The 10,769-nt window shown below is 35.9% G+C and overlaps 1 protein-coding gene across 1 annotated transcript; it reads left to right on the forward strand.

Annotated features, from left to right (window-relative positions):
- Positions 1-2,722: 2,722 nt before the first annotated feature.
- On the forward strand, positions 2,723-10,228 carry LOC127520009 (CD276 antigen homolog). Its single transcript, XM_051907728.1, has 4 exons — positions 2,723-2,873; positions 8,325-8,362; positions 8,438-8,764; positions 8,887-10,228. Exons 1-4 carry the CDS (start codon positions 2,863-2,865, stop codon positions 9,129-9,131), a joined length of 621 nt encoding a protein of 206 aa, XP_051763688.1. The 5' UTR covers positions 2,723-2,862; the 3' UTR covers positions 9,132-10,228.
- Positions 10,229-10,769: the final 541 nt, after the last annotated feature.

Here is a 10,769-nt window from a genome sequence, read left to right on the forward strand (position 1 = left end):
GGATGGATGGATCGAGTTAAAATATATCATGTTATTTAACATGCCTGACCAATAAGAGACAGCAATGTGTCGACAATCTCACCCATTTTAGGATTCATGATTTCAGGCTTGTATAAAAATATTTCACGGTCTGAAAGCTCTAGAAACCCATGAGACCCACCATGGGATGGATGGAACTGATATAATGGCAATGACTGGAACAACAGCAATGACTTCAAGTCTGGACCATGACAAAGAAGAACAAAGAGGGATGAAACCATTTTTAGAGACTACAGCAATGTTTCATGCTGGAAAACAAGTGGGCAAAGGAAGTACCCGCACTAAGAAAATTAGAAAGACACAGACACAATATATATGACACAATGAAAAGACATACTTTAGTTGCACAAGCAAATGTATTACTCTGCCATGGCTAAAAAAAGGTCACCATTTGGTTTTAAATAAAGCAAATACTTAAGAGTCTAATGGATCATTATTGTAGTGATTAATATGTTTCTGGCTTGTTATATGTTTGGCAACAGTTCTTTTAAACATAACTGATGCGGTGTGTAGCTTTTTATTTCTTAAACAACCATGTCGGAAGACGTATCCCATATTCCAGCCATATTCCAAGATGATGAAGAGCTCAAACTGTGAAATAATAGTGGTTCAGGGAGCCAGAGCAAACCTAAGGCAGGACACTGACACTGGACAACCTGTTCAAGAAGGAATGTGCGGGTCAAAGAGCTGAAGTTGTATTTGTAATTGCAGGGATGTGAAGAATGCTTTTTAAAGGTTGGAATATCATAATTTCCGCGGGAAATTCAAGCATGCCGCTGTTCGTCTTTGCGTCATTATGTCACGTCTGTTTACATGAAGAAAGAGTCCCAGCTAGTATAGGCTATATCATGTGAGGATGCTGCAGGTGGCAGACCTTTTCTCACAGCAGCTGGAATAATCAAATTTATAATTTTGATGGCAGTTTGTATGGTATGACAAATTAACGTTAGAGATTAGACTGTACAGAAATTGAAATCTACAATGCTAATACACACTAAATACACATAGTCACACAATGTTGATGTTGTTAACATTAACCATTTGAGAACAAAGTATAACAATAATAATAAATTGTACAGTTTGACGTGATATGAGCTAAGCAATCATTAGATTTAATCACCATTGGCAGAGCAATTTATTGAAAAAAAGTGACAGATTTGTCCAGATGACATTTTCTGATGAAAATTCTTATTTTGGTCATCCAAGACTACAATCTGTAATTTCAAAGTACAGTATCCACACTGATGTGGTGACTGACAAATAACTGCAGTTGCAGGTTTCAATCAGAGATGGCGACAAAGAGGCAAAATTACGGACTGCAGTTTTAAAGGGTTAGTTTACCCAAAAATGGGTAAACTAAAACACTGCTTCGGAGCTTTGCGAATCGAATCAGTGACTCGGAGTGCCAAAGTCACGTGATTTCAGCAGTTCAGCCGTTTGATAGGAGATCCGAATCACTGATCTGATTCGTAAAGCTCCGAAGCAGTGTTTTGAAATCGCCTGGTCCTGCATTTCTTTGACCTGTTTGCCACAAACTGGATCGTGTACAGTTCAGACCACCAGATTTCTGGGAGACCAGAGAAGAAGAAACTGCAGTATTTTGACTTCAAGCTGCTGTCTGAATTAATGCACAAGCACAGGGTGGTCGAGAAATACATGTTGCTCCCTCAGCATAGGATCTCAAGCCATGACAAAAAATGTATGTCCCTTCCCGATCACCGTACTGCAACATATGTCATGATGAAAAAAATTATACCCCAAAATATAATTCATGAAGACTAAATCCCCTTGCCCTTTGCCTCAGTGAAGGTTTGAAAGTTTTCTCACTGAATGCAATGCGCTAGGCGTAACGCTTTTGCCGATAGTGACCACACTTCCCTTGAACATGTGGCAGTATCGGACCCCTTGGGAGTGAGAATGGGTTGATATTTTAATAAGGCTGAGAGGGGAACAACCTTGACCGTCACCAAGTTGGGACAGGTGTTCTGCAATTCCCATTTCAGTTTTAAAGTCCCCATGAACCGGAAGTTGCAACCGACATAACTTCAGTGTTGTGACGTATTTCCAAGTGAAACGGAATATTGAATAGAGGGCAGGGTTTTATTTTAGCACATCTCCTCCCTATCTCTCGCTCATAGCAGACTGACGGTTGGAGGGGAATAGTTAAGGATATCCAACCCAAGCCGTCAAACTGACGTCATCAGAGAAGGAACGCCATTCCAGAGCGGAAGAAAATTTTCAGATTTTGATTAAAGATCAACAAACAAATGTTTTCTGTGTGTTAACTTGCACGGATTAATTGTTAATCACAAGACTAGTAATGTGCGCTAACAAAGTAAATAGGGCCAATTTTGATTTCATGACGACTTTAAAACCAATATGGCTCCAGAGATATGGCTCTCGAAAGTGTGGGAGAAACATTATTTCTAATTTACATTGACATTTTTTCTGTCCATTTAAAATTTATACGTAATAAACTGAAAAGAAGTCAGTATTTTATTTTGTGCATGAAATTTGTGTGTACGGGTCTAATTTAAATTTTGGTATTCAAAATAGCATTTAAAAATACAACAACCGCTCTTTATATTTTTTTCTCGCCGTGGTTAAAAAAGAAAATGGACACAAAAGTAGCCCACACTGGCCGAAAATCTTCATCACACTCCAGCACTGCAGGAGCCGCTGTTCATTTTTCTAGTTGGTTTGCAACCCGGCAGTAAATCTACATAAGAAGAAAAGATCGCTCGGGGTCCACATTTCCGCATCTGTTGTCGGAAAAAGTAGTATTTCAGAAATATTAATACATATGAATTATATCGGGACACCATGATCATCGGGTATGTTTATGATTTTTGAATGAAATTCTGTTTTTACAAAATGCATCGTTCCCTGGAACTTCGGCAATTCGTACAATAACAAGATGCTCGCTCGTATTTACATTTGGCCTGGTTTGTTTTGGTCCTTATTTGATTTATTTAAGACAGAATTAACAGGAAAACTCTTTGCACGTCATTAATACATTACACATTGATTGACTGATTAATTAATGATTAATATCTGCAGGAAAATGTCTAACTGTTTTTTGATGCAATTATTAGCAGTTAGCATTAGTATATTAATGTCAATTTTTTTGTGTCGCGGTGCAGGTGTTTAGTTTTATTTAGAAGTCATTTGATTGGCCTAATCTTACAGTGCATTCAAGATATTAAAGAACACAAATTAAGATATTTTTGATGAAATCCATGAGCTTTTTGACTCCTCAATAGACAGCAATTTAACCGCCACTGTCAAGGTCCAGAAAGGTACTAAAGACATCATTAAAACAGTCAACATGAATGCAGTGGTTCAACCTTAATGTTATGAAGCGAAGAGAATACTTTTTGTGCGCAAAAACAAAACAAAAATAAGGACTTTATTCAACAATATTTTCTCTTCTGTGTCATTCTCTTACTGTGCGTTCACACCGCCACTGGCGAGAGTGTCAAAGTATCAGAAAGTCATTAATTTTCAATGTGAGCTGGCGGCGAGCAGCGGCGCGTCTTGACGGTGTGGGCGTCGAGGAGAGTTGAAGTCAGGTCAACTATATGGTAATGAGCTATGATGCGGTTCGGCGGCAACCAGTCGGAATGTAGAGGTCCTTCACTTGAGAGGATTCCAGAGAACGCAGTTGTGTAAACTTTGGCTCTGAGCAAACATTAGTTCCCAAGCAAAACAAAGTAGAGGTGGATAATTGCCGTGACGGGTTTCCCAAATATACATCGAGTGTCTCTGTTTGCGTAGCTTTATAAATCTTTTGTTTCGAATCATTGGTTTGGAGCGTGTATCAAACTGACAAAGTCATGTGAACCACTGGAATTTCAAAAGACTTATAACGTAACGAAGCCTCGTTTTCTGATATTACATGACTTTGGCGCTCCAAACCACTGATTCGAAACAAAAGATTCGTAAAGCTTCATGAAGCAGTGTTTTGAAATTGCCCATCACTAGATATTGTTGAATAACAGGGTTGCTGCGGATCCTTAAAAAGTCTTATTTTTACTTATGAAAGATCTTAAATTTTAGATGACAATTTGACTTAGAAATATCTAAATCATTAACCAAATTAAAACTATCTAATTAGCGTACATATTATTTTTTATTTTATTTTTCTTTGTGGATTTGCTTGTTCACGTGACAATTCGTGGGGCTTGCGGCATTTACGACAGCATATAACCAAAGACTATAGAATAACACAAGACGTGTCACTCATATTGTTTTTGAATGGGAGAAAGTGCAATGCGCAATATGGCAGAATAAGTCCCGCCTTCTAAATAAGACGGGCCGTTAGAAGCTCCGGTTCCTATGGAAACAGTCAGACGCGTGCCTCTGAAATGAGACGCAAGGGACGCGCACTTAGGATTGCGCATGCGCATTAGCTTGATCCAGCCTGAAAAATACAGTTTTTTTTCATGATTCGAGCGTTTAGAAACAACATTTACAAAACAGTTGTTGTCAGATTTCATTGGTGATTTCAAATATGAAATTTAATCGAAAGCTTGGCAAACAGCTTTGGAGAATTTGATATTTCCACATTTAAAGAGATACGAGCTGCACTTGAATGCCCGAGAGGCGTTTCAAAGATGGCCACCGAGTGAAATGAAATATCTTAAAGGGACTTTGATATAACGTAGGTTACTGTCTCCTGCACGCGAAAGGAAGAGAGCAGAAGAAAATGGGTAACTGTCAGTTCAGTGACCATTGTAAGTTCATTGTTTATTTGTGTAGGGGTGTGTGATAAGTATTTTCTATGATGATATCGTAATTATATGTTTTAACGATGTGCGAGCTGACACTCACGCTTTCACTGCATGATGTATATTATATGCCCTCAAAATTCAAGATACATGGGCATTTTTGCCCCGATGAGTTTTTGTCTTATAATGATATATATCATATGATATGATGTAGTTATAGGCTACAATATCACACGAGTAAGAGTGCCGTTTTCCCCAAATCAGAACGATTGCAAATGTTATATTTATTTTATACAACAGTTAAATAAACAATGTTAACATAGTGAGTTACATTTTAGACACAATATTGTCGATATTGTTTGTTTTTTCTTCATTTTGCCAACGAAAATTTCAAAATGAAGAACAGCAGAACAGTCTCCATGCAACAGACAGAAATGTTTTTTATATATACACTATACTGCCAAAAGTATTGGGACACCCCTCCAAATTCAGGTGTTCCAATCACTTCCATGGCCACAGGTGTATAAAATCAAGCACTAGGCATGCAGACTGCTTCTACAAACATTTGTGAAAGAATGGGTCGCTCTCCGGAGCTCGGTGAATTCAAGCGTGGTACCGTGATAGGTTGCCATCTGTGCTATACGTCCATTCATGAAATTTCCTCACTACTAAATATTCCACGGTCAACTGTTAGTGGTATCATAAAGTGGAAGCAATTGGGAACAACAGCAACTCAGCCATGAAGTGGTAGGCCAAGTAAAATCACAGAGCGGGGTCAGCGCATGCTGAGGCGCACAGTGCGCAGAAGTTGCCAACTTTCTGCAGAGTCAATAGCTACAGACCTCCAAACTTCATGTGGCCTTCAGATTAGATTTTTCATTAGATTTCAGATTTCATGCTCCCAGCTTTGCCCCCTACTTTAGTTTCATATATATATAAAGTACATTTTAATTTAAAAGTTAAAATAATTTCATATTTAAATATTGAATTAAATTTATGTAGACAAATTGTAAATGCTGTGTAAATATATTAATGCCACTTCTCATGCCGCTTCTGTGTCACCTCTGCATTGCAAAGATGGATTTTGTTGATAATGATTTCATTTGATTGGTAATAACAACCCTATACTGTGCTATTATTCTAATAGAATTTAATTTGAATGTTAGAATTCAACATAAAAGGTGATGCATACATCTAATAAGAAAAAATGCCATTTTGTAGGTAAAAATGCCCCTGGAAATCAATTTAAGGTGGCAAATATTGCTTTTGAAACGACTCTAAAAATATTGAGAGAAATTTTTTTTGCCAATGTTGCACACCCCTAATGTACAGTATTAATTTTTATTTTTCTTCAGGTCTTAAAAAGGTCTTAAAAAGCCTTAGATTGGACTTTAAAAAATGTGCAGCAACCCCGAATAAAGTCGTCATTTGGTTTTTTTGGCGCACAAAAAGTATTCTCGTTGCTTCATAACATTAATGTTGAACCACTGTAGTCATGTTGACCATTTTAACAATGTCTTTTAATACCCTTCTGGACCTCAAAAGATGCAGTGTCATTGCTGCTTATGTGTGGACAGATACCCTCGGATTTCATCAAAAATATCTTAATTTGTGTTCTGAGGACAAACAAAGGTCTTACGGGTTTGGGACAGCATGAGGGTAAGTACTTAATGACATTTCATTTTTGGGTGAACTAACCCTTTAAAGACTTTATAGACTATTTATTTTCAAACTTAAACATTTTTACCTGGAGTACAACATGCTGTAGATATTGATTGAAAATGTTCTGATTCTTTATTATTGTTCGGTAACACTTTACAATAAGGCTCCATTAGTTAACATTAGTTAATTCTTTAGTTAAACTGACAATTGAAAATACTTTTAAAGCATTTATTATTAATCTTAGTTAATGTTTGTTTCAACTTTGTATCAGTTGTATTTTTTTTTTTAACTAACATTATCAAAGAATAATTAATGTAACAAATCTAGCTATTGCTCATTGTTAGTTAGTTAATGCATTAACTAATGTTAACTAATGAGACCTTATTGTATAGTGTTACCTAATGTTGTTTATAATTCTTTTGAACTTTAATCTGTTTGAAACATTTTTTACTTTATACTTTTTTGTGTAATGTTTTAGATGTTCAGTTCTTTTTAAGAGAATTAAAAAAAAAAAAAAAATTCTTGGAACTAACTGCAATATCAGGATAATACCACATACCATGATAAAAGCTTCATCAATTATTGAAACATGAAAATTTGATACCATCACATGCCTACTTTCAAGAAAAGTTTCTTTATGAGCTCTCCATTACTCTGTGCCTCGTTTACAAAACAGAATGCTCTGAACAAACATAATCCTCTGGCGCAATCCAATCCACTTGTTACTTACTGTACGTTGTGTTGTACAGTATGTTGGGACGGAAGCGCCAGAACCGATAGAATGCACTCTAGCACGATACTTCAAAAGCAGATCGTGGAGACATTTTACTCGTTCACTATCAAAAATCATCACATCGCACACCCCTACGTCAAAGCAAACATTCTTTCACTCTTCTGTTTGTTCTGTTGTCAGCAGACTCGAGTGTGGAGTATGTCAGAAACTGAACATGTATCTGTAAACTGTATCCAGTGTAGACAGCTTCAGTGACTATAATGACTTGACTTGACGTGACGCTCACATCCAGTGTAGGCAAATGTCAGCCACTAAGTGACTGAATGCCAGTGTTTGCGGTCTATGGTGCAATGATGTAAAACTATTTGTCAATGTCTTGCTCTTGAGGCAGGCGTATGCAAATGTATTTGCTGTGTGACGTCACAGGTCACCCAACATCAAACCAGCTGTTTTTTAGAGCTTGATAAAAAAAAAATGCTTTGTTTATGAGGAGGAAGTATTACGCTCTGAAACTTGAAAAGTGTTTTAATGGTACAAAGACCTCTTATGTCAAAAGACAAATTTGATTTCTCATGTCATGATCCCTTTAATATTAGTTAATGGATTAATGTTAACTAATGGAAATGTTAACTAAAATATTATCTATTGTTCTTTATAGTTCTTTTGCAGTTTAATCTGTTTCAAACAACTGTTTACGTTATACATTTTTGAGTATTGTTTTATTGTATTTAAATATTCTTTTTCTTATTAGAAAAAAGTTATTAAACCTGTTAGGAGGACAACACTTAGGTTTTTTTAATCTTAATTAAATAATGTGATAATAATGTATACTGTGATATAAGCTTCAGCAATGATCATGATATAAAAATATACTAATCAGCAGTAAGTGATTTCCCAATATTCTTTTAGTTTGTGTAGCTTGTAAACAGCGAATGTGGCTGCTGTCTCTAAAAACTGTGCCCGCCGGGCTGGAGTATTTTACTACATTAGTGTGACGTCACAGCAAGTCAGACAGCATTTCTAAATGGCATGTACTTCACAGAGATCACCAGTGATGGGTTCTGTGCAGAACTTGCTCATCTTAAACAAGCCCGTTGCTAATGTCATGCTCTACTGTGAGATAAAGGAAGTTAAAGAAACTTTTTTTTCTCTTTCTGCAGATGCTGTTTCTGTGTGTTTGCAGTTCTAGTAAACAAAGGTGAGAATCTGAACAACACATTTAAAGATGAATTCATGACACTGACTGTGTGTTTAAAAGTTTCTGTCATTTCAGTGTCTCTGCAGGAAACAGTAGAGGCTGTTATTGGCGGTTCTGTTGTCCTGCCATGTTTTTACACTGAACATGATCATAAACTTCAAGACATTGATGTGAACTGGAGACACAATGGCAGCAAGAATGTGTATGATATAGTCACGGGTCAAGATTCAGTTGAGCAACAGCACCCACGGTACAAGAACAGAACTGAAACTTTCCCTGATGAGTATCTGAGAGGAAACTTCTCCATCAGAATCAAGAATCTCACTCATGATGATGCAGGAAAATACATCTGCTTCATAACACACTCAGATGAACAGAGGACTGTACAGCTGCACATCAATGGTGTGTAAAAAAAAAAGAAAAAAAAAAAGAAGAATATATATATATATATGAAAATGTATATATTGTAGACGAATGTTTTCTTTATCACAGTGAGTTAATGTTTTCTTTCAAACTTGTTGCAGAATCAACAGCAAAAGGAAACCAATCACATGACCAAAGAGACCAAGGAGAAGAAACAGAAGCAGACAATGTGGGGACATCATCGGCCTCGGTTTACATTGTACCAGCTGTAGCATTATCAGTAGTACTAGTAGTAATAGCAGTCGCAGTGATTATACACCGTTTCTTAATTCCGAGGAATAAAAAACAAGCTTTACCTTCTGACACGACTGAAGGAGAAAGAACACAAATAACATGTCAGGTCTAAAAGTTTCAATTTTCACATTCTCACTTTTGTGACTTTAACTATTAGTTGTATTTCTACAGCTTGTTCACTGTGTCTGGTGCTTATGACTGTTTTTATATTCTTGCTGTATGCACTGATTGTTCTTGCTGAATAAGATTATGAAATGCTGAAACGAGCATTTCTTGAAGTTAAAGGTCCAATGAGCTGTCAATAGACAATTTAGGAGCAGATGTTACAGTTAATCACTTCAGCTGTGTGTGCATTGTGGTGGCAGAAAAACAGTGGTAACAAGTGGAGGAAAATGAGCAAAATCTGTGGAATAAGAGAAAAAAATGTCCTTTGCCTTTGGGTGTCAGAAATGGAAAGTAAAAAAAGATGGTCTTAATATTTTAGAATAATGTCGTCAAAGACACCCTTTGAAGCCAAACATAAACTTTTATGGTGCAAGCCATTAAACAGGCAGATTGGACTGATGAAACCTGTAATGATTAGTGTACTATTAAAGCATGAATTTGATGTAATCAATAGATCTACATAATATTCACATAGGGGGCATGATGTATTAGCCTTACAGTTACAGCATAAAATATTTATACTTATAACATGTTACATCGATAATATTTAAACCTATAACATTCCTTTGAGAATGCTGACTTCTTTCTCCCAGTTCATACTTTATAACTCGCAATTGTGAGTTTATATCAATTTTCAGAATTGCGGGATATAAGCTCACAATTCTGCGTGGGAAAAAATGCAGAATACCAAGTTCATATCTCGCAATTCTATTTTTTCTTCTAAGAATTGTAAGATATAAACTAAGTCATAATTGTGAGAAATAAACTTAACATTTTCTCTTTTTTTTTTTCTTTTATTCTGTGGCTTCCATTGTATCTCCAGCATCATCTTTTACTGCAGAACTTTATTTTCTGTCACCAGGTTGGCTCCGCCCACAAAAACATCATCGCTGTTTGCAAAAACCCAAATGCTCTCTGTTACTGCCTTAACAATTCTGTACCTCAAGTGCTCTTTCTTCTTGTTGTGTTTGACAATATTAAATGTATTTTGTATTCTTTATGAATTATTTTGTGTTAAATTAAAACTGCAAATTATTTACCAAATCTGATTCATTAATTCCTGATCAGTCAAAATAATGATTATTTTTCTGTCTGTCAGATTTCTAGGAGTGGACGGATTGTCTTTTTTAAGTTTTTCATTTTGCAAAAGTTTTATGACAGTATTATCCTCTCCTACATTGACTCAAGGCCTTGTTGCTCCCAAACCTAAAATGTCTTAACAATTACAAGCCTTAGTTTTTAGTGTCTTAACATACAAGTTCCTGTAATAGATTTCAGTCTGTTTCCCAGTCTGCTTCTTTTTATGCTGCTGTTCAGACTTCCAAAGCTTATTTATTTCATTATTTATGGAAAACTAAGAAATATTATCTGTAATCTGTTATCTGTAGTTAAAACTGGCAGTCTTAACTTTCTCTGCTATTAATTATACTGTTATAATAGGGTCAAAAACACATTTATATCATTTCACAAGAGATGTACAAAAAGAAATCAATTTTGTCTGTACAAAAAGAAATCAATTTTATTTCTATAATTGGGTAAGAATAATATAATTTTGGTTAGTTATTTAAAGATAATATAAAGAGAT

Source organism: Ctenopharyngodon idella, chromosome 10 (assembly GCF_019924925.1).
Source record: "Ctenopharyngodon idella isolate HZGC_01 chromosome 10, HZGC01, whole genome shotgun sequence".
Taxonomy (NCBI): Eukaryota; Metazoa; Chordata; class Actinopteri; order Cypriniformes; family Xenocyprididae; genus Ctenopharyngodon; species Ctenopharyngodon idella.